This window comes from Magnolia sinica, chromosome 4 (assembly GCF_029962835.1).
Source record: "Magnolia sinica isolate HGM2019 chromosome 4, MsV1, whole genome shotgun sequence".
NCBI classification, from domain to species: Eukaryota; Viridiplantae; Streptophyta; class Magnoliopsida; order Magnoliales; family Magnoliaceae; genus Magnolia; species Magnolia sinica.
Genome location: NC_080576.1, coordinates 99,251,964 through 99,276,984, shown reverse-complemented (window position 1 = coordinate 99,276,984; position 25,021 = coordinate 99,251,964). Strand labels below are relative to the sequence as shown.

At 38.8% G+C, this 25,021-nt stretch overlaps 1 protein-coding gene across 1 annotated transcript; it reads right to left on the bottom strand.

The window, feature by feature from the left end:
* Positions 1-17,765: 17,765 nt before the first annotated feature.
* On the bottom strand, positions 17,766-23,343 carry LOC131244235 (repetitive proline-rich cell wall protein 2-like). Its single transcript, XM_058243874.1, has 2 exons — positions 23,089-23,343; positions 17,766-18,823 (listed from the first exon to the last, which is right to left on the bottom strand). The coding sequence occupies exons 1-2, from the start codon at positions 23,258-23,260 to the stop codon at positions 17,766-17,768; spliced, it is 1,230 nt and encodes a 409-aa protein (XP_058099857.1). The 5' UTR covers positions 23,261-23,343.
* Positions 23,344-25,021: the final 1,678 nt, after the last annotated feature.

The window sequence follows — 25,021 nt, the reverse complement described above, 5'->3', positions numbered from 1 at the left end:
AGTTATCCTCATCACGTTCATCATCTACGTCAGAAGGTAATCCTGGACGATGGATTTCCTGTTAAAGCCTGCGCAAGATGCTGATTGGGGCCCACGTAGATGTTTGTGAGAAGTCCACCCCGCCAACCGTTTTTTATCTCATTTTAATATATGTTAAAAGAAAATGAGGTGGATCCAAAACTCAATTGGACCACACGAGAGGAAACAGAGGGGAATCAATGACCACCGTTGAAACATTCCTATGGGCATAAAATTTTTTTATAAGGCTAAAGTTTTTGTGTTTTCACTTCATCCCAGTGGGAATGACCTTATAAACGGTTTGGATGGAATATAAACATCAAGGTGGACCTCAGGAAGGTTTCAATGGTAGGCATTTCTTTCCCCAATTTTCATTCTCGTGTGACCCACTTTGAGTTTTGAATACACTTCATTTTCTTTTGCATATGAAAAATAAGATTGAAAAACTGATGGACGGAGTGGATTTCTCACAAAGATTTCGATGGACCCCACCCAGCATCCTTGCGCAAGAACTTCAGTAATCCTCTGACTATGGAAGTGAATGGCGTGGATTAGGTACTACCCCCCTTTCGATCCTACCACACACCTGGTGCTAATCATCTAGGCGTACGGACTAACTAGCTGACCGATGGATTCGCTTTATTAGTCTGATGTGTACAAGCCAGAGAAGACGTGCAGCCTGTTAGGTTGGAGGTAGATTTTTCTCCCTACCAGATTCAAATAAATTGCAAGTCTACCAGTCAATCAGATCACAGAAACTCAGCACAGGAGGATTCAACCATTCAATAGTCATATGAGACCAGCAATGATGACTCTCAGGCTCAAAAAGATGGATGCCAGGGACCAGGAACTGATGGAAATCCTGGTTCCCCTCAGCAAAAACCCCCACTAAAGAGAGGAAAAAAGAGACATGTGGTGAGAAAGTCAGCTATATCAGGAGTAGGGTTCATACAGGAACAGTGGGGTGCACGCCTGCGAAGACTAAAAAGAAGGGCGATCAATTCAGGAAATGTAACTGATGGATAGTGCGGTCATTTGGAATGCTTGCGAGGTAGCTAACCCTACGACTCTCAAAACTGCAGGCAAATTGGTGAGTATCCACAAACCTCTTTGCCTAGCCATTTTAGAGCCTATGTCTAGAGAGGAAAGAAGAACGCAAGTGGGGCTTAAGCTGGGTTTTCATTCCTCAATCTCAAATGCGGAGGAAGGGGGAAAAGTTTGGTTCTTCTACAACAGCAATCTCAATGTGTCTGGTGTAGCATTCCAACCAGGTGATCACTCTCCAAATCAAGATGTTGAATTCTAGTTTGGTTTTCCACCTTTCTATTGTGTATGCTAAATGTTCCAGAGTTCAAAGGAGGGCCTTTTGGGAGGATTTAACCTCCATGGCCAGGAATATGGCAGGCCCTTGGGCCGTGGGAGGGGATTTTAACACGGTCTTAGCTATCTCTGAAAGACAAGGCACTAGGCACCATGATATAGGCAGCTACACTGAATTTGCTGATGCTTTGGAGTTGGCCGGGTTGATGGATGTGGGCTTCACCAGGAATAGATTTACATGGAGCAATAACCAAGTCAGAAGCGCCCATGTTTGGGCTCGACTAGACAGAGGGTTTTGCAATGGCAGCTAGGTCAATTGTTTTCCTCATTTTAAAGTCAAACTTCTCCTCCGTGTAAAGTCTGATAACTGTCCACTGCTTCTATCATTCCCTGCAGCCACACAATCATTCCTGAAACCTTTCCGCTTCCAACGGATGTGGACCCTGCGTCATGAGTATCCTGAGCTGATAAGAAACGCTTGTAAGGATGACTTATCTGACAAGCCCATCATCAACCTCATGCTGAAAATGAGGAAGATCAGAATTCAGCTGAAAGAGTGGAACAAGTCAGTGTTTGGCAACATTTTCCAGTAGCTTAGAGAGGCAGAGATATCCATAGCCCATTTGGAAGAGGAGGACCAGGAATCCGAGCAGGTCAGCCAGGAAAATCTTATTGAAGCCAGAAATCGCCTTGAACCTCTGAAGCTAGCTAAGGAAATATATTGGAAGCAAAAGTGTCGTAATAACTAGCTTCAGGAAGGGGACTAGAACACGAAATATTTTCACACCTCAGCTACAGACAAAATCAGGAGGGCTAGTATAGATGAAATTGAGCTAGATTCGGGCAAGAAGACTACTGACCCCTTGAAAATTCAAGAGGAAGCCGTCAGTTTCTTTTTCGCTCTTTTCAAGTTCGAGCAAACCACGATGAGAGATGATTTGTTGGATGTCATTCCGTAGGTGATTTCGGCGGTGGATAACAGTATGTTGATGAGTTACCCCTCCTTAGATGAGGTTAGGCGTGCAGTTATGGCCCTCCTTAGGGACAGCGCCCCTGGCTCGGATGGCTTGTTGGAGGTCTTCTTTGCCAATAGTTGGGTTATCATAGGCCCCGATATACACAAAGCGGTGATTCATTTCTTCCTTGGTAAAAATCTTCCTCGTGCTTTCTTGGCATCTCTAATTTGTTTGATTCTTAAGAAAACATCGCCCAAAAGGTTCATTGACTTTCGGCCTATTAGTCTATGTAATTGTGTGTATAAAATCTTTGCCAAGGTAATTGTTGATAGGTTGGCGATGATCGTCCCCAACATCATTTCACAGGAGCAAGGGGCTTTCGTCAGCGGCCATTCCATAGCGGAGAGTGTGGCTTTGGCCCAGGAGATGGTTAGGGAGATTGATCGAAAGACTAGATGCGGAAACATCATTCTTAAGTTAGACATGGAAAATGCATATGATCGCCTAGAATGGGACTTTCTGGTGGGTGTATTACAATGCTTTGGCTTTTCTCAGTCTTGGATCCATTAACGGGGCAAGTTTTGGCTTCTTCAAGTCTACGCGTGGTTTGCGCCAAGGTGATCCCTTATCCCCAAGCCTATTTATTATCGTGGTAGAGGTTCTGAGTCGAGGTTTTGCCAATCTTATCCAACATCAAATTTGCTCCCCTTTCAAGCTCAAAAGTGGTAGTAAACAAATCTCCCATCTTCTTTATGCCGATGACACCATTCTATTTCTCAACGGTGGGAGCTCTTCCATTAAAGCAGTGTCAGATTTCCTCTCCCACTATTAAGTGGCATCAGAGCAACATATTAATCTCCACAAAAGCTGCGTCCATCACTCCTCAAAATTGTCGGTTAACAGGGTTAGAAGCATTCAGCAGAGATTGGGGACTCCTTGCTCCTCAAAGGCATTTGTATATCTTGGGGTTCCTCTTTCAGAAGGCAGGGGCAGAGTGGCTCTGTTTCATCCCTTGCTGGAGAAAATTCAAAATAAGATCCAAGGCTAGAAGGCAAAGATTCTATCCCAAGCCGGCAGGTGTACTCTTATTAATCATGTCCTCATCGGGATTCTGATTCACGCCTTGTCGGCTGTGATGATACCGACCCAAATCTTACAACGGATGGAATCCTGTTTTTTTAATTTTCCGTTGGGCAGGCATGAAGGCAACGGAAAGTGTCACTGGATCAGGTAGGATAAGGTCTCACTGCCGACGGAGGAGGGCGGCCTCAGAATCAAGAAACTCAAGGAGGTGATGGTTGCTCTCAGACTCAAAATGGCATGGTCGGTTAAGAAAGGGTCCAGCCGCAGCTTGTGGGATGAGTACGTCAACTCCAGGTATGGGACTGAGCTTAATGGGACGTCAGCTCGTTACAACTCCTCCCTCTCTCCAATGTGGAAACACATCCAATCCCTCTCCCCCCTTCTAGAAAATCATGTGCAATGGAAGGTGGGGAGAGGCTCTCTCAATCTCCGGCATGAGAATTGGACCGGGCTTGGCCGGATTGCAGATCACATATAGAAGGCTATACTGGACGAGCTCCTGCCCTTGCCCGTCAGCAACATCCTAACACCCGATGGTTTGAACAGTCAATCGCCTGCGTATGCTCGGCTCCCCGACAGCGTTAAGGAACACATTACTCAGGCGGGCATTTGTATATCTGACCAACAGGATCAGTGCATATAGACCCTTCACAGAACCGACGTCTTCTCAATCAAAACAGGGTGGGAGGTTTGCAGACAGGCAGGGCATCGAACGGACTGGGAAAGATGCATTTGGAATCATAAAATTCCAAACAAAATCTCTGTGTTTCTATGGCATTTGTTGCAGTGAGTTGTCTCAACTGATGAGAGAGTGCAATCCTGAGGTATCTGCATGGTTTCAAGGTGCGTCTGCTGCAATGGTGACCAAGATTACTCTACTCAAACCGAAACTTCTGAGCACCTCTTCAGCAAAGGGGCGATTGCAGTGAAGGTCTGGAACGAATTCAACAATATTTTCAACATCCATGCCACACCTTCCCCCTCTATTGTCAACAAGTTCGTCGTCTGGTGGAACTCCTCTCTGCCTGGCAGTGGCCCCTCCATTGTCCGTCGCACAGCCCCTGGCTTGATCCTTTGGGAGATTTGGAGAAAGAGGAATTCTGCCAGATTTGATGGTGCCAGCCCAAGCAACAACAAGATCATCAGCAGGGTTAAGTGGCTTCTTTGTCACCTCTTTCAGGACTCCCCTCTGCTCAGGCTACTCGCCCAACACCTCAGTCTGCCCTACACCCCCAATCCGACTAAACGTTGCCATCTGGTGAAGTGGAGCAGGCCACCTTCGGGTTGGGTAAAATTCAATATTGGTGGGGCTACATTTGGGAATCCAGGCTCGTCTGGGGGCGGGGGAATTTGCAGGAACTCTAATGGTGATTTGATGTTTGCATTCCATTCGGGGTATGGTCGAGACTCCAACAACAGGGCGGAATTGCGAGCCCTTTATGATGCCATGGTTTTTAGTATTTCTCAGGGGTTGGTTAATGTGATTATTGAGTCTGACTCTTCCTTTGTGGTCGATGTGATAAATGGCTCTTCGCAACCTCATTGGAAATGGGACTACTGGCTGTGGAGAATCAATGAGCTGAGGCAGAAAGCGAATTTCGGCATCTTTAGGATCCCTCATGAGGTTAACGGCTGGGTGGATGGTCTTGCTAGAGCAAGAGCTGTGAGTCAATCCTCTTTCTAGACCAACAACTGCACAAATCTTTCAAGGCTTATTCGAGGACTCTACTTCCTGGATAAAACCGAGATTGGAGCTCTCAGGGAATTCTGATTTGGATCCTCTCTTCGTACTCTTTTTTTTTTCTTTCATCTGTAAAGTAATAAGATAGGTGGCTGGGCCCTTTTAAGATGAATTTGATACTTTTATAATAATATATTTGAATAACTTGCAACTTTTCGTTATAGGTTGCATGCATCATTTGATGAAGAAAAATTAACTCTCACTCAGGTTATACACAACCTTTATATTTATGGAGCTTTTTAGCACTAAGTTTTCCATTTTCCAATGAAAAATGGGCTTTGATCTAGTCACAGATTTTTTTAAAAATGAAGTGCTTAGATATAAAGAGAGTTCTATCATCACCAGTGATCATGTCCATTAATGATGGATCCGATCATTATCGTCAATGATCATTGTTGATGATGGATCTTTTAATCAACGTTGATCATCATGGTTGATGACCGTTTCGATCGCTAATGATATCTTGATCAATAGTGAATAAAATGATATTAAGCATTCTATGAGCTTGCAGCAGCTCCGATGTCGTGATGAGCTGGCAAAAATAGATGCACGGGTGTCACACAAACATCACAGTGGGCCCCACCTAGCTTTTGCCTAAAATGGATGTTGTAGGCCATTCCAGTCTCACACGCACCCCTCTTCACACGCCTTTATATGCAGCACACGTCCCAACCTTGTAAGCGTCCAAGACGTCTACACGAATCTTAAGGTGGCTCCCATCGGGAAAAAGACCATCTGTAAAATTCAAGCTAGTCGACCAGCCAGGTGGACCACACTTATACCTAAGGTATGGACGGTTCAAATAAAACTGCTAATGGTCCAGATCAAACGTACACACGTGGCCTGCCTGATTAGCGGATCAGCCTGGTTATCTTTTCATAAAAAATAAAATAAAATAACTTTTAACGGCGGCCACCTCATGCATAGGTAAGATTTTTCCACACGCGTGGCAAGTTCGCACGTGTGCTTCATGTAAAGTTGCGTGTGGATGAGTGTGCATGCAGGGCTGGCCCAAAATAGGACCAGATTAAAGTGATGCTTACCCCCATTTTTTTAATGGCAGTGATCCATCCACCGTATAGGTGGGGAAAATGTTCATAGATCAGGCCATCTAAAATTTACGGCCTACCTTGGATGGTCGCAAAGCCCAAAATTCTTACCGATTATACAATCCGAACCGTCCAACTGATGGCATTCAAATGGACGGTTGAAAATTCTAAAAGGGTCAGCAATCCATATTCAATTAGTGAAGTGAGATTATAAAAATCTATTGACGGTGCAAATGAAGCCCATGATTTGGATGGTCCGTACGCAGATTGCCTGCCACAGCCAGCGCAAGCTTAGTGGGGCCCATGATACAATAATTAAATATCTGACCATACCGATACCCTTTGAATAGGTATGCTATGATGATCCAAGCCGTCCACAAGTGGGGCTATAGTGGATCAACAACTTTTCTATATTGAACGTGGATCTACGATGGGTTTTCTTGCTGGCCATGATGGGAGGGTTCCATCCATGATGTTGGATCGTGACCGTGGTCCCCAAAGCGTGTGTACCAAAACTCAAAACCTCCATTGATTGGAATGATCTTGACCATCCATGTACGGCCTTCTTCCCTATGTGATGTGAACATATAGCACTGCACAGAACATTTGCAGGCTATTGATGGGAGTGGGTCCTTTTGGATTTATGAGGTATGTCATCCCCATGCTGGGGACCATCTGATGAACGGCTAAGAATAAAATAGCCAACAGTCTCAACCTAAGCCAAATAAGATGAACGGTTAGAAGTTTATTCTCCATTTCAGCTGGGGAAAACATCTGGACAGTCTATTGTATAAAATGGGTGTCATCCACAAATCAAGTTCAATTTTGTACATGGACCATCCACGTAATAAGCTACAAACCGAAAGTCATGGTCACCAAATATGTATGCCACGTCTATTTGATGCATAAAAAAAAACAGAGATTGGAATCCAGATCATCCAAATTGTCAGGCCGTGATTGTGGGCACTGTCCACAGCATGCACATCCATGTGTCCAAATTTTACACGTGCACATGCATCCGTGTGGGCCCAAAATCGGTGCATATGTGCACATCGAGAGTCAGGGTGCACACACCGAGTGATCTGATACCATTCAAAAACCATGGACAGGAATCTTGTACAAAGCAGATTATCTGAAAGGAATTTTCACCTTAAAAAGAAAGATGGCCACTTACCTTTTGTGATGAAAATAATAAATCAGAAATCCGTCATTGAGTCACTCTGATGCCTCTGATAGAATGTGCGGAAGTGTGAGCCCTTAAGATATGATGGTCTACACGATATGGAACCTCTACAAAGCTAAAGATGAACAGCCCAGATCTAGCATTCTGCCTAACTACTACTGGAGCAGATAGGTCTAATCACCCCTCTGATTCTACAGTATAGATGGCCCCAAATCACGATCTATGACTTAGATTGTCCGTAGGACAAGCTAAATGGACAAATTTCTATGTACCATTATTCCTTCTTTTTACTCTCGTTATTTTTCATATATTTAGACGAGAGAACTATGAAAGGATGGGAGTTTGGATGAGACCAGAAGTTCTTATCCCTATCTCCCTATCTAAAACCAAATTCAAATTTGAATTTGAAATGCAACTAAAAGGAAGAGGCCGGAAGAGGCCTAAGCACATGGGATCCACTCACTAGTAATTGCCCACCAGTGATAGAATGTGCGGAAGTAGTATCCCTATGATGGAGTTATTACTATTTAAATAGGAAGTGACTCAAACCGACTTGTTTGATCGTGAGTTAAGTCACGACTCAGCCGGATTGGGTGAGTCCAAGCAAGTCACTCTTTATTCTCAATACTAACCCATAGTGCTGAATGGGATCGTACTCAACCAAGTTCAGTCAATCGGGGCGAGTTGCATCTGAACCTTCCATTCCTGTGAGGCTGTTTTGTAATTTCCTTAATTTTATGTTTTTGAGTAAGTTATTTTGATTTATGTCGGTTTTAGTTTGTAGGCTTTTGGGCCCATCCTAATCCACACAGCTTGAACTTGTGGTAAAATATTATCATATGCTCTAATGTTTGTGATCATTTTATTGGACTGATATGATCTTTTAATCACACCTATGTCCTTATGTTGGGTTATACAATCATATCTAACTGGAACAAGATTTGGCCCATGTCTCAGTTATCCCGATTCTCTAGATTAACGAACACGACATTGATTGTGATAAATGATTCTAATATATCAAACAAAAAAGGAAAAGTGGTTCGGCTGAGTCAAGGCCGATATTGACACTCTAGCTTTTGATATGCTTCAATCTTGGGCTCATGCCTATAATGAGCTAGCAAAATGGATGGATGGTGTAGATAAAATCTGCTTTGAGAATTAATAATCTAAAGATCATTAGTGACCGAAACAATCATCAACCATGATGATCAATGTTGATAATAAGATTCATCATCAACAATGATCATTAATAATAATGATCGGATCCATCGCTAATGGACATGATCACTAGTGATCATAGAACTCTCTTTATATCTAAGTACTTCATTTTTTAAAATCCAATGATAATGTTTATATATGTGACATAATTAGATTTGATGTGATTAGATCTAAGCTCATTTTTCATTGGAAAATATAAAACTTAGTGCTAGAATGCTCTCTATATAAAAAGGTTGTGCATAACCTAAGTAAGAGTTTGGATGAGACCAGAAGTTTGAATAATTTCCAAACCTAAGTGCATAACCTGATCATTTTGAATATCCGTTGGCAGTATTAAGTTATTTTTATTAAACTTTTGCAAACAAATATTCAAACAACTGACCTTCGTCTAATAAGTATTCAAACTTCTCTGATACCACTTTCTATCAGTGATATCAAGGCTCACACTTCCGCACTTTCTATCATCAGAGAAGTTTGAATATTTATTAGACTGTAAAAATTTGGACAATTTTAATTTGGTTTTAGATGAGGAGATAGGGATAAGACCAATTAACTTATGGTTTCATCCAAACTCCCATCTTTTCCTATAAATAGGCTAAGGCTTTCTCGTGAAAGGATATCATAAATAACGAGAGTAAAAAAAGGGGCATAGTGGTACATAGAAACTTGTCCGTTTACCTTGTCCATGGGATGATCTAAGCCATAGATCGTAATCCGGAGCCACCTATACCATAGAATCAGAGGGGTGATTAGACCCATCTGCTCCAGTAGTGGTTAGGCGGACCGCTAGATCTAAACCATCTATCTTCAGCTTTGTGGAGGTTCCATATCGTGTAGACTGTCAGATCTTGAGGGATCACACTTCTGCACTTTCTATCAAGAACAGTCAGAAAGAAACAAGTAAATGAGGCACCAAAGAGCTAGCCCACCACATAAATCTTACAAGGATGAGCTACTCATTTGCAATGCTCTTTGTGATACAACTCTCTCAATACTCTTCAGAGCCTCTGGAATTTATCGAATCTCATGCGAGAATTATTTCATATTCTCATGAAGAAATTGCCAAAATAGATGAAATTTGAAAAATAGACAATGCAAATGGTTGAATTTCTCTTTCTTAGGATTCCAACTCTCATCCAAATGAAACCCGATTCACAAATAAATACAATCCCAACTACCTTTCTTGTAGATGGATAATGCATATCTCTTCCAATTGGAAACATCTCCAAACACACATCTTAAGCGAAGCAGCCCCATACAAACCACCAGCTGACAGCATCTTCAAACTGGGAACGGATTGGCTACTCCCCCTGTCACCGGTCAGGTGGCTAGTGGTTGGTGCTTTGTGGGCTCCACCATGATGTGTGTGTTTCATCCATTCTGTTCATCCATTTTTACATATCGTTTTAGGGTTAGAACCCAAAAATATGAAGGATATAAATCTCAAGTGGACCACACCACAGGAAAACAATAGTGATTGGATATCCACCATTAAAATCCTCCTAAGGCCCACTGTACTGTTTATTTGACATCCAATCTGTTCATTAAGTCATACGGACAGATCACCTTGATCCAAAACTTTTATGTCCCCAAAAGGTTTTTAATGGTCGACGTTCATTCAACACTGCTTCCTGTAATGTGGTCCACTTGAGATTGGGATATACCTCATTTTTTGTCTCATACAATTAAATGATTTACAAAAATAGATGGATGGCATGGATGAAACACATACATCATGGTGGGCCCCAAAGAGCACTGACCACCAGCCGGGGAGTAGCCAATCCGTTTCCCTTCAAACCCATTACAATCAACCCCAGCAGGCAGCGATTTTTTCCCAACTGTGGTTAAATTATCCAGGCTATGGGCATGCTGTGCACCTTTTTACTAGCGAACCTTTGTATACATGTCCTGGGCACAAAATCTGAACAGTCTAGGTGATGTCGTGCCCCATGAAACCCCCCAGGCCTAAATTTCACATTGATCTAAAACTCTGGTAGGCCATAAAAAATAGAGGAGAATTAAGGGAGGAAATTATTTCATTTCCCCCGTGGCATATTAGAGTTTTGGATATGGGTATAAGTTGGGCTTGGCGGTTTCATAGGGTGCTGCATTGGTTCAGATTTTGTGCTTATATCACTATTCCTACAGGTCCTTTTGCAAGAATTGGTGTGTAGGAAAGCATTTCACTTGCTTTGTATATTTTTAGGTTAGTATTGAGTATTTGGGCCCATTATCCAATTTAAGGCATATTTAATTTCATCAGGTTATTTGAGGTTGAGTTTCACGGCTTTTCAACATCTGGATTAGAGCAATTGGGGTCCAATAACCATACATTTCTTGAGTTTTCATCAGCTCGTAAAGTTGACGCACAATTTTGATTTAAAATTTTGGCCTAATTTGAAATTTTAATCTATTTACTCTATTCTACTCATCAAGAGCTTCAATTTGACTGTTCACTCACCTCGATCAGGCTTCGGATGAGAAACATATTGGGCGGACAAGATTGATCACCCACTTGATGGGTCATATCTTGCGATCTAATGATTAGATTTGAGTGAAGTTTAATCTAAACATTTGAAATCATTTACTCTTTAATTTAGATTGATCAGATTGTCCAAAATCTATCTAATACATAAACTAATCGTGCCCTTTTAAAGAGTGTTTTGGACAGATTTGATTTGTTTCAGGTTAAATTAGGCTGTATGTTGTTCTCTATTTTAATTAACATGTTTTGAACACATTTGACTGTTCGGATCAATTTTAGGCTAGCCTGATTATAGAATTTAATCAATCTCATCATAAGTTGTCCTTGCAATTACGCTTCATTATACGTGAGCCATCATTTTTTGTACAAGTGAACCTGTATGTAGGCATAAATGGTCGTCGGTTTAATTAGTGAATGTCCCTATTAATTTATTACATCTTGTAATGTTTATTTGACATCCAACTTGTTCATGAGATCAGACAGACCTAGATGAAAGGGAAAAATAATTACTAGCTCGATCCAATAATTTTGCGCCCCAAGAGGTTTTCAATAGTTAAATTTCCATCCCCACTACTTCCTATGTTGTGGTCCACTCAATGCTTAAATCTACCTTATTTTTCGACTCATGCCCTAACATTGTCTATCAAAATGGGTGGTCGACATGGATAAAACACAATTATCAATGTGGGCCCCACAAAATCCCTACATGACTATTCATCTTTAGTTAGGTCCCAGTGGGTAGCTTTTATATTTAGATCAAGCTTTTTCACCTTTGATAGATCAATAAATGTTAACCAATCGGATGGCTAGCCAACCGAATGAGTATAATTTTTCATCTCTAATGGTCAAATAAATTTGGTCCACTCAATTTAAACTTTTCCAAAAAAAAAAAAATTTAATCTCAAATCTTTTTTTTTTCATAAATGTTTATTTATTCTCAAAATCTGTTTTTTTTTTTTTTTAATATCAAACTTCTCATTTCTTCCAAACTTCTCAACTTTTTTGCAAAATACAAAATCTCAATTTTAATTTTAATTTTTTTTTTTCAAATCTCTATTTCGTTTTCAAACTGTCATTTTTTAAATCAAACTTTGCAAATTTTTTTCTAAAAATACAAAATCTCAATTTTATTTTCAAAATCTTTTTTTTTCTCAAATTTATCAATTTTATTAAAACTTCTCAATTATTTTTTCAAAATGTCAAGTTTTTTCCAAAATCATAATTTTTTTCAATTTCCCAATTTCGTTTTTCAAAATGACAATTTTTTGTCAAAATCTCATCATTTTTTTAAATCTCACTTTTCTTTTTTCAGAATCTCAATTTTTTTAAAACATTGTCATTTCTTTTTTTCAAAATCACATTTTTTAACTTCTCAATTTTCCTTTTTGAAACATCATTTTTGTCAAATCTGGATTTTTTAAATCTAAGTTTTCTTCAAAATTTCTATTTTCTCGAAAATTTTCATTTTCTTTTTCAATTTTTTTCAATATTTTTATTTGTTTTTCCAAATTCTTTTTTTTTTCTTTCAAAATGTCATTTTTGTTATCAAACTTTTCATTTTTTTTTTTCAAAATATAAAATCTCAAATTCTTTTTAAAAATTCAATTTTTTTTCTTTCTAAAATCATTTTTTTTCCCAAACATATCAATTTATTCAAATTTCTCAAAAATTTTCAAGCTAACATTTTTTCTAAATCACATTGTTTTCAACTTCTCAATTTTCTTTTTCAAAATGACAATTTTTTGTCTAAATCTTAGTGTGTTTTTAAATCTCAATTTTTTTTAATTTTTTTTAAAAAATCTCAATTTTCCTCAAACATCGTCATTTTTGTTTTCAACATAATTTTTTAAACTTTTCAATTTTCCTTTTCGAAATTTCAGTTTTTTGTCAAAATCTCGATTTTTTTAATTTCATCTTTTTCTTTAAAATTTCTATTTTTCTAGAACTTCTTCATTTTAAAAAAAAAAAAATTTATTTCAAACTTCTCATTTATTTTTTCAAATTCAATTTTTTTTTTCAAAATCTCATTTTTGTTATAAAGTTTTCAATTTTTTTCTTTCTTAAAATACAAAATCTCAATTTCTTTTTAAAAAACACAATGTTTTTTTGAAGACCTAATTTTCCTTTTCAAACTAATCCATTTATTCAAACTTATCAATTTTTCAATATGCCAATTTTTTCTTTCAAAATCACATTTCTTTTTTCAAATTCTCGATTTCTTTTCTTCAAAGTGCCAATTGTTTTTTTTTAATGTCAAATGTTTCAATATCTCAGTTATTTTTAAATATCAATTCTTCTCTAACATTGTTATTTTTTTTTTCAAACTTTTGAACTTCGTTTTTCAAAATCACATTTTTTTATAAACTTCTCAAAATGTCAAATTTTATCAAAATCTATTTTTTTTTCAAAATTATCAACTTTATTCAAACTTCTCAATTTTTTTGAAAATGTCAATTTTGTTTTTCAAAATTCTGATTTTTATTGAATGAATTTTTTTTATATACAAAATCTCAATTTTTCTCAAACATTGTAAAATTTTAAACTTCTCAACATTTTGTTTCAAAATCATAGTTTTTTAAAACTTTTTAATTTTCTTTTTCAAGATGTCATTATTTTTTGTATCAAAATTCTCATTTTATTTTAAATATCATTTTTTTCGAATTTACTTCCTTTTTTAATGTCTCTATTTTTTTATTTTTTTTCAAAAGCTACAACTTAGGGAACTTTTCGTGTGATATTGCCGAGCATTTAAAAATCAATTTCATGCAAAAATAAACATAAATTCCACTCAATTAATACAAAAAAAAAAAAAAAATCATATTGGGTTTGGGGGCAAAAGTTACTAATTCTATTAAAGGTCACTTATTTTATTAAAATAAAATATACTTTTTCCACAAATTCTACAAAAATAAAAAATAATAATAATAATAACATTGAAGTTTGGGCAAAAATAAATTGACAAGATTTGTGACCGACAATAATCAGTCGCACAATGGTATAAACGATCCAGGTTGAATTGTATGGATGGGATGATACGAAGAACGTTTGGAGAACAAAACGTATCGATAGATGGTTTGTGGTCAGAAGAGTGTTCGGCTGCAAAGAAATGCACCAGTGCTCCTGGAGCCCTAGTTGCATCAGTTTAGTTAGACAGTCCAATGGATTGATCCCAACCATCCATTAAGTCCATCACATATTTTTAAGGCAACCATACAAAAGTAGAACTTATCGGATGCTCTAATTCATCCTTGGTGGGGCCTTATTTTCAATGGCCATCCTTTTTCCAAGCAAAGATGGTCTCTAACAAATGGATGGATAGAATTGTGGAATTGACTTATTTTTGTGTAAATTCATCAGGTGGTCCTCCCGCCGCTATTGATCCCTCCATACAAATCCAATGGCATCAAGGTGGGTCCCACCCTCGTGGGCCCACAAAATGAAAGGAAAAGAAGGAGACTCCCTATAATGTTGAACGATCGGATTGGGTTGGATCGACGATCGAATGGATTGAATTGTCCTAGCTCCTAGCCTCCTCTAATACTTGAACTTCCCTTCAAGATCCCTCTCTCTAATCTCTCTTACAACCCTCTTTTCTCTCAAGCACTCTTTCTTCTCTCTCTAATCTTCTCTAATCTTTTCTTCCTTCATATATATATCTCTCTTCTTTTTCTCACTCTCACTTGCTAGGATTTTATTTTTTTTCAAATAAGAGGGTTTGATAGCTTTGTGGTAGAACTTTTTGGATAAAGAGGGAAATAGGGAAAGATAGATGGGTACAATGGGGAGAGGGAAATAGAGAGGGGAGTGGCTTAGCATGAGTAAGGGTATGGGTGAGTGATGTAAGGCATGGGCTATTTGACTAATTGGGGAGAGAGAGATGGGTGTGATTGATGAGTTAATTGATTGGACTACCTTGGTATTTGTGCAAGTGGGCCCGCACCATGCATGTGTTGCATGGTCGTTCTCGGATTATGCCAAAACATACAACTTCTAATTTGGCTGTCTCAATGGGACATGCCATATGGTGTTAGAATTGCAAGGCCTGCGTAGTCGCCAAGGTACAGGTATCAGGTCATTGCGGTACTGAAATCAGATCTGTACACAAATCGAGTTACCTTGGTTAATTCGCTCAACTTGACTCGAAAAAGATTGATTAGATTCGGTTCGAAATAGAGTTCGAGTCGAGTCAAGCTGATTTTTAGAGCTCAAAATTTTTTTGAGCCGAGTTCGAGCTTGTTTGAACTCAGATCGAACCTCAACTCGAATCGAACTCCGATCAAACCAGTTCGATGACTCAGTTATTTTAATATTGATGTTGCTCACCAAGTGTTTCATGAAATGACTCAATGAAGTGTTGTTTCGGGTGCATACATTCTCCGTGGGATCGGCTGGTGGCGAGGAAGGTATGGATATGAAACGAATCACTACCAAAAGAAAAACATTACATGATAAAACTACCTTAGGATCTTGATTTTGATGCTGCCTGTTGAGTGTTTGATGAAATACATGTAAACTATTGTGGTTGTTTTGCATACTGTTAGAAATCGAAGGTGCACTTCATGTGTTTGAGAAAATGCCGCAATGGCTCAAACTGGCCCGAGTTGTTGACCAAACCGAGTCGAGCTGGCCAGTCAGGCTCAAGGACCTAGCTGAGCTGAGTCGAGTTGTGTCAAGCTCGACTCGGTTCGACTTGTGTACAACTCTAACTAAAATAGGGTTACAATCGAAACTCGCCAATCTGATCCGTGTAGGATGTGCCGGCACTGAAAATGAAGTGTACAGTCGGTCTCACAGGACTGTAAGTCTTACAACAGGAAGGGTTGGAATTAGGTGGGATGTTATTCCATTTGGTCCCATGCGGGATTTTCATGGATTTTGAAATCCACTACACATATGGTCCCCATTGATGCATGTGTTTTATCCTTGTTGTCCATCCAAACATGCCCTTTACACGTGACATTCTGGTTATATATGTATACAAGTGACTTACATCCATTGTGAATTTGGTTCGTTGATTACAATTCCATGGTCCACCAAACAGGGTTTTGCTTAATCCAGTGCTTTTCCCATAGCAAGAATTTTATCCCAAAAATTGGGATTGGATGGCCAAAATACTATGGTATTTCCTGACATGCAATAATTGTGCAATAATGGTTTTAATCGCATCTAATACAATTCCATACCATTTAATCCCACTGACCAAATAGGCCCTAAATATTCACTATGAGGGATTAATAATGCTTAGAGCCTATTTTGTTGTTGGAAAAAAGAAAGAGAGAAATATTATAATTTAGCTCACTTTGCATGCAAGGGATCGTTGCCACATATTTTGGGAGCACTTTTGAATAAAAAAGTACTTTGGCATAAAAGAGGGCATTCTAAACCACTAAGAAATAATGAGTCATTTTTCCTTAAAAACCAAAAAAAGGATATCCTTTCTCCCATTGCATGTTTGTTATATTCTCCTCATCTCTCCCTCACACTCTTTCCACCCATTCACTCTCCCTCCCCTCCCTTGCACTCTTCCCACCTACTAGCTCTCCTCTCCCTCTCTCTAACGGCTTATGTGAAGAGAGAACTCTCTCTCTCTCTCTCTCTCTCTCTCTCTCTCTCTCTCTCTCTCTCTCTCTCTCTCTCTATATATATATATATATATATATATATATATATATATATATATATATATATATATATATATATATTTGTGTGTGTGTGTATTAGCTCTCTCAATAGTGACCTTAATGGGGATAGTGATGATGATGATGCCATGAAGATGGTAATGGTGGTGGTGATGCTCAAATGATGATTATAATAGTCACGTCTTGATGATCATCCTTTGACCACTTTTCATAAAATGATTTTTTGGACAATGAAATAGCATTAAAAAAATTAAAATAGATAGTATCAACTAAATAATATTTTTAGATAAAATCAACTTTTAAGAAACAATGCCTTAAAATAGCAGTTCCATCGAAAGTTTTTCAAAAAAAATCATTCCAGGACGTTTGAACCCAATGAAGCCCTAGAATTATCACAAAAAAGAGTTCACTCACCATATAACATTAATAGAGTAATTCAATGATGAGTACAAATCCCACTTTTTCTCACACACATACATGAATAAGGGTAGACTCATGTGCTACACATTTTCAAAAGGTGGTGACTCTACAACCATACACATGTTGCAGTGGTACGAGAACAATTTAGATTGTCCATATTGCTGATCCAAATGTGGATAAAGAGCAATCCAAAAATCACACTGAGAAAATGATTGTAAACATCTGATTTTGCCATTGGGTTTCCAATGTATCTGACTGCTCTGTCAGTATGATTTTAGAGATATGCTCCATCCATGTTGTACTTCAAAAGTTCAGATGGTTAAGATAGTCGTACATAAGTGCTACATGTGAGAAGGATGAGTCACTGACATTTTAAAATGATGTTGAACCATCACATGAGTCCAGGCCACACACATACATTTATTTCTAACATAGACCTTATTACAACACAAATGGAAATGACAATATGAAAGCATCTTATTTACGAACTATGGCTTTTGGGATGCTTCATGGGTTGGTTGATGAGGTGGAAGAGGATATGAACCACCAAAAGGAGAGGGTGGCTTTTTATAAATAGGAGGAATTTTGAACACAGGGGGCAATGGCTTTTAATAAATAGGAGGGGGTTTGGGATCTTGGGGCATTGGTTTTTTTTAAGGAGGAGGTTTCTTTTTTTTAGGAGGGGGTTCAGGAATTGGGGGCAATGGCTTTTTGTAAATAGGAGGGATTTTAGGAAGAGGGGGCAATGGCTTTTTGGAGATAGGAGGGATTTCAGGAACAGGGGGCAATGGCTTTTTGTATATAGGAGGAATTTTGGGAACTGGGGGCAATGGCTTTTTATAGATAGGAGGGATCTTAGGAATTTCGGACAATGACTTTTTGTCAATGGGAGGGAATTTAGGAACAGGAGGCAATGGCTTTTTGTAGATGGGAGGAAATTTGGGAATAGGGGGCAATGGCTTTTTATAGATGGGAGGAAATTTGGGAATAGGGGGCAATGGTTTTTCGTAAATAGGAGGGGGTTTGGGATCTTGGGGCATTGGTTTTTTTTTAGGAGGGGGTTTTTTCTTTTTAGGAGGGGGTTCGGGATCTTCGGGCATTGGTTTTTTTTCAGGAGGGGGTTTTTTCTTTTCAGGAGGGGGTTCGGGATCTTCAGGCATTGGTTTTTTTTTAGGAGGGGGTTTTTTCTTTTTAGGAGGGGGTTCGGGAATTGGGGGCAATGGCTTTTTGTAAATAGGAGGGATTTCAGGAAGAGGAGGCAATGGCTTTTTGTAGATAGGAGGGATTTCAGGAACCGGGGGCAATGGCTTTTTGTAAATAGGAGGGATTTCAGGAAGAGGAGGCAATGGCTTTTTGTAGATAGGAGGGATTTTGGGAAATGGGGAAAATGACTTTTTGTAAAGGGGCCAGAGGATAGCCGACGTGCATGTTGCTGGTGTGAATGATAATTTTCCAGTCATGCCGAACGTGTGCTCTCCACTATCTTTTGACTTGAGTACGATCTTCGACGGCTCTAGGCCTTCTATGGCGGGGCATGGATCGTGGGACGCGCTATGGAGTTGCGCAAAGCATTCCTCAGTTAGCTCTCCATTATTATTGACAAGTTCATTGGGAAGTTCAATGTGGAATTTTCCATCCTTGTCGAGCTCACTGAAGCCCCTGGTCTTGAACTCACCATTAACAGTCTTGCAATTAATTGCTACAAGGAGACCTGCTCAAGGAAATGTGCAAGTAGGTATAAAGATCAATCATAGTTCAAAAACCCAAAAACTCAGCTGAACAGAATGTTTAGCTAAGCCAGATGGACTTGATGGCTTGAAACTTAATACTTCACTAGTAAATTTACAAATTCAAAGTATTGGAAATAAAATTTGAGTCTCCAACCATAATATATATTTTTTTTTTGGTTTTTTTACGTGAGAGAATGGTTTCACCTTATGAGTGACCCACCTAAATTATAAAGAGTTGCGCTGAGACAACTAAGTTCTCGAGTTGACTCAACAAGTCATATCAAGTCATGGTTGAGTCAATCTCAAGAGTAAGCTTCTCAATGACTTGCTTAAATTCTCAGGTATTATTATTATTATTATTATTATTATTATTTAAGAAAATTTTCTCCCTTGAACTAGCTCTCATGATAATCCATAAGAACCATTTCAAACCTCATCCCCTCGTGTTAGGTATATACATTCCAGCACATGTAAACCCTTCATCTGGCTTGGATGAAAGGTCATCCAAATGATTAGGCTGTTTTACAACCTATGTGGGCCCTACGTTTCGGATCGGGTTGACTTTTGGGCTTTAGGGATTTCAAGAGGTGACATATTTAATGGATGGGTTGGATGTCATGCACAAATCACATGGGATGCATTCTTGTGAAAGTTATTTATGGACCAGTTCATAGGAGTGTATATATACAAAAAATGCTCTCCTAAAACTGATTCTCATGGAAATTCATGAGAACTTTTGACACGTGATGTGAAGACAAAATCCGAACAGTCCACTAGATGAGTTGCCTCATGAAACCACCTCGGCTAGCATTTTGGCCTACTTCAGAAATCTGGTGGGCTATAGAATATTGGAAACCCTGCGTACCTACGCATGTGCGCACCTTTGCACACAGGTGTCATGGGCGTCTAATCCGAACAGTCCATGTGATGCGGAATCCCATGAAACCTCAAGGGATAAATTTTCACCATGATCTAAAATTCTAGTGGGCCATAGCAAAGAGAAATGCAAATCAAGGGATGAAACTTTTTTCACTTTTCATGGCCCACCAAAGTTTTGGATCAAAGTAAAAATTGGGCCAACGGATTTCATGAGGGGCCGCTTCACGTGGACCATTCAGATTTTAGAGTCACATCATGTATGATGAGTTATCAAAAAAGTTCACAAGACTTCCATGCGAACTGCTACGCATCAAAGCATTCATATATATATATATATATATATATATATATGAGAGAGAGAGAGAGAGAGAGAGAGAGAGAGAGTCTTGCTCACATATGAGCACTTGCGCACAAAATCTAAACTGTCCATGAATACTCCCCACAAAACCCCCAAGGCTCAACTTTCAACCCGATCTAAAACTCTTGCGGGCCAATAGCAAAGAGAGAGCCAAATCAAGGGAGGAAACTGTTTCCTTTTGCCATGGCCTACCAAAGTTTTGGATCAGGGATAAAAGTTGAGCCCCAAAGGTTTCACAGGATGCTACATCACATGGACCATTCATATTTTGTGATCATATCATGTGGGTTGAGTTCTCAAAAAGTTCTCACAAGTTCTCAAAACGTTTTCCTCCAAAAGCAACGCGGGTTTCCATTTTCACTACCAAATAAATGGGAAAAGTTTTGAATTTCCCATCAAAAGAAATCTACATACATAAGTCACTATTTAATGTGTTTGCCTTTCTTAAGGATTCACAAAAAATGCAATATATATATATATATATATATATATATATATATATATATATATATATATATATATACATACCTAACTCTAGTTACGTTACTGCTTATAATTAAAAACCTACTCAAATTGAAATTATTCTGTATTAGAGCTCTCGATCTTTGTTCATCCCTCATAGTAATAATATCTCGAGGTTTGTGGTGATAACTTAGGATATCATAATCAAAGTTTGTTAGAAGTTTGGTCTAAAATTCTAGAACCAAATATCAAAATTCTTTATCAATAGAGGTACAATATCGATTATTTTCTAATAATTGTTGTATGTCACAGGTCACATTAATTTGTTGACTTGCATTGTCAATGTACTACAATATGAAAATTGAATACCATAATATTAAAATTCATTGACATAACTCGATAATTCAACTTGACTTGAGTCACTTGCAGTGCCAAACCAGTCTTTAGTAAAAATTGAAAAGCAGGAAAGAGATGGACGGTTGAGTATACACAGTCCATCAGCAAGCCATACAACACCTCATTTTACAGAAGTTATAACTGACGAAGTATCTTTAAAAAATTGGGAATTTTACCACAAAATTCCTCAGAAATTCAGATTTTACCATGTTATGTCTCCGAGAGCTGAAATTGCAGGGCAGTGGTGAGAAGTAAAATTACCTAAACACTCTCATTTTATTTTATTTTATTTTTCCTTCAAAAAGTGGTGCATCAAGAATTGTGAGGATTACGTCGGTATATATACCTCACATCGAACCTATCCATCCGATGCACCACACCATGATCACCATACGGGCCAAAAATATGGTGTATCCAATGATGAAATGGGCTAGACCATAAAAACTAACATACGACCATTTAAAAACATCAAAATTCATCCATAGCTCATCTAGTGATTTGACCAATCTAATTAATGGTTCATGTGTTAGATGGATTGGATGTTATAGACACCACAATTCTCTACTTCACTACCTTTTAAAGTTAAAAACTAAACATGGGCGTATCAAAATTCATCCATAGCTCATCTAGTGATTTGACCAATCTAATTAATGGTTCATGTGTTAGATGGATTGGATGTTATAGACACCACAATTCTCTACTTCACTGCCTTTTAAAGTTAAAAACTAAACATGGGCTTCTTGGTACTTTCTCCTTGCAAAAAGTTTCTCCATGGAATTTCATTTTGTCTGGTAATTCTTGGGTAAAATGCAAATTTTGGAAGAATTTTTCTGTAAATTTCCTAAGAAGATTCTTCAAATATTTTAATTTATACTCATTTAAATATTGAGTTGGGTACAATCCAATCTTTGAGTTAATTCAACCCGGATGAAATCGAGCCAAGTCAAGCTTTTAGGATTTTAAACTATGTACCCAAGGGTGAATTGGTTGTGACGAATGTGATGGAACATTTGCTACAAGCTTCAACTCCAACTCCCGTAAGGAAAATATAATAACTAGACTAAAGCCATGCATGTAATTGTTAGAATTAATTAAATTGAAGCAGGAGAATGTATGCCCGTCGTAGTTGATTTGTATGGCCTCGAAAGATGTTACATTTTTCTACCATTTCATCATCATCGTAATCATTATAGCTGTTTGGGATTAGCTTTATAATTACCTGTCAAAAGTTTTAGAATTGGCTATTTATTTGACAGTAACCCTTTTTTCCACGGGCATGGGATTACTTGAAATCAAATCTTTTTTGAACCATGCATAGAAGACAAAACCATTCTCTCATTTTTCAATCTTAATTTGCATTAGTGTAATCATAATTAGACTATGGTCATGTAATCATGGGAATAAACACTTGCCATGCTTGCACCGAAAGAAGGTGTGCTTTTACGCTGTTTCATCAGCATTGTGACTGTTATCATAGCTTGGCATTGGCCATATAGGAAGGACTGAATCCTCTGCAACACTTATTTTAAGCAACACACAAAAAGCTCTTTTGGGCTACAGTGTTGTAAACCTGAAATTCAGGTTGTGCGTTAATCACTTATTTAATACTAGGCTGCAAGTCACAACACAAGAAACAGTGAGAATGGGATACCAACTATAGGTTTTCATATGGATCCGGTAGTGTTTATCTTTCTTATAAAAACACAATATAATCACCCGATGGTTAAAGTGGATTTCACATATACAACATGTTAGCCCTAAATAGCACATAAAACATGTGTTCTAGATGATTGTTGCTCTGTTCGGCTTTATGATTGCATGGCGAAACTCTTGCGACCAGCCACCCATGTTACATCAACCCTTTTAGGTGGTTTGAAGTTGATTGACTTTAGCTTAAAAGATATGTTTTTTTCTTAAATCATTTAATTTTTTATTGACTAGATCTACTAACAAGAATCAATTGTATATCATTCCAATTCCCCAAATTAGAAAAATGAGTGTAAACAAAGTAAACTAACAAGAGAATGCATATCAATTTTCTGTCCATATCCAAATATCCATCAAACACTCAGTCTCTATTAAATGAAGTTTTTTCAAGCTAAAGGAAAAAACAGTTGCATGTACCTAGATTAAGTCCAAATAATCATTTACCTGAAAATGCATCTGAATTTTTGATATTCAGCTGCTTGCAGTCGCCACATTCTCCGGAACCAACCACGACGACAGACGTATCGCTCTTCGTCGCATCATCACACAAACAGAAGTTGACCAGTGTGGCCCATAGAACAAAATAGGCCCATCGAGGGGCCGAAAGAGCCCGCATGGTCGAACCGGAGCCGATCGATGGCTAAGAAGATAGCCAAAGGAGAAGTGGTATCTGATTCCTGTTATACTAAGAATGATGAATCACCTTCAACATTATATAGAGAACATCAACGGTCCTAAAGGCTTCACATTTATCACGGTCCCATCAACTTGTAACAAAGGCCAGCACCGATTTTTCTGATTAAACGTCCATTTTCTTCAATCAATGCTCCAATATACCAACTGCACCTCTTATTTGCACCTACTTTTTCTCCTCATAAATTCACCCACAATAAGTACTGTAGATGTGTCATGGAAATGCAGATACGGTTGGAGGTTTGAAAAAGGAATATGGTTAAAGGTTCAGATACGGTTGGTAATTTGGAAAAGGAATTTAGTTGAAAGTAGGTAATTTTGAACGCGGATTTCTTGCTAAATGCTTTAGCAGGAAGTTCCTGCGCAAGGATGCTGAGTGGGCCACGTAGATGTTTGTGAGAAATCCACTCCATCCAACTGTTTTTTTTTATCTCATTTTAATTTAGATGAAAATAAAATGAGGTGGATCCAAAACTCAATTGGGCCACACGGGAGGAAACAGTAAGGAATCAATGAGCACTGTTGAAACATTTTTATGGACATAAAAGTTTTGTATAAGTAGAGCTGTACACGAGCAGAGTTAGCTCGGTAACTCGCTCTACTCGACTCGGCTCGAAATGAGTTCAAGCCGAGCACGAGCTAATTTTTGGTGCTCGAAATGAGTTCGAGCCGAGCAAGAACTCGACTCGGTTCGAATCGAATAATACTCGACTCGGCTCAACTCGGAATCAACTCGGTGCAGGGACCAGGATAAAAGGTCGATTATGTCCCCATCACCCTTGGGAATTTTGCACTCGTGCTTATGTATCGAATCAGCCATTAAAGAAAAACACAAGGGTAAAACTGTCCTTTTCCCAAAACCCTCTTTCTAGATAATGCAGCAGACAGAGAGGGATGAAACAAAAACCCTAGCTTTCCTCTCATGGCTCTCGTCCATCTTTCCTCCCCCCATTCCCAAGTCTCATACCTCCTTCCAATCTGACCGTTCAATCTCCATCAATCGTGAAGAAATCAAGCTTCAATCTCAACCGTTGATGGCACGAACGGAGCTCCACCACTGACAATACCCAAACGCAGGGGCCGACCGAAGTCAAAGTCAACACTCTCCTCTCCTTCCCAAAAGAAAACCAGCCGCTCGAGTAAAAAACCAGAGCCCGAGAGCGGAAAAATCACAGACGTTGAAGAAGAAGACGAGGATTTCGATGACGGGATGGATTTCCTCTATGAATATCCACCATTGATCTGCTGCTTCGGCACCGCGCAGCGGGACAGTCAGGATCTCGGATCGCCAGATGGATCCGGACAAGTACTCGACTCTGCTCGAACTTGACTCAAACTCGGACGAGCCGAGCACGAGCTACTGTTCCGAGCTCAAAGGCCGAGTCAAGCCAAGCACAAGCTGGGACTCGAGCAGTCCGAGCCGAGCACAAGCTGGGTAATACTCGGCTCGGCTCGACTCGTGTACACCTCCATGCATAAGGATAAAGTTTTTGTTTTTTCACTTCATCCCAGTGAGAATGAACTTATAAACGGCTTAGATGGAATATAAACATCAAGGTAGAGCCTAGGAAGGTTTCAATGGTAGGCATTTCTTTCCCCAATTTTCGCTCTCGTGTGACCCACTTGAGTTTTAGATCCACCTCATTTTCTGTCACATGTCCTAAAATAGATAGACAAGGTGGAT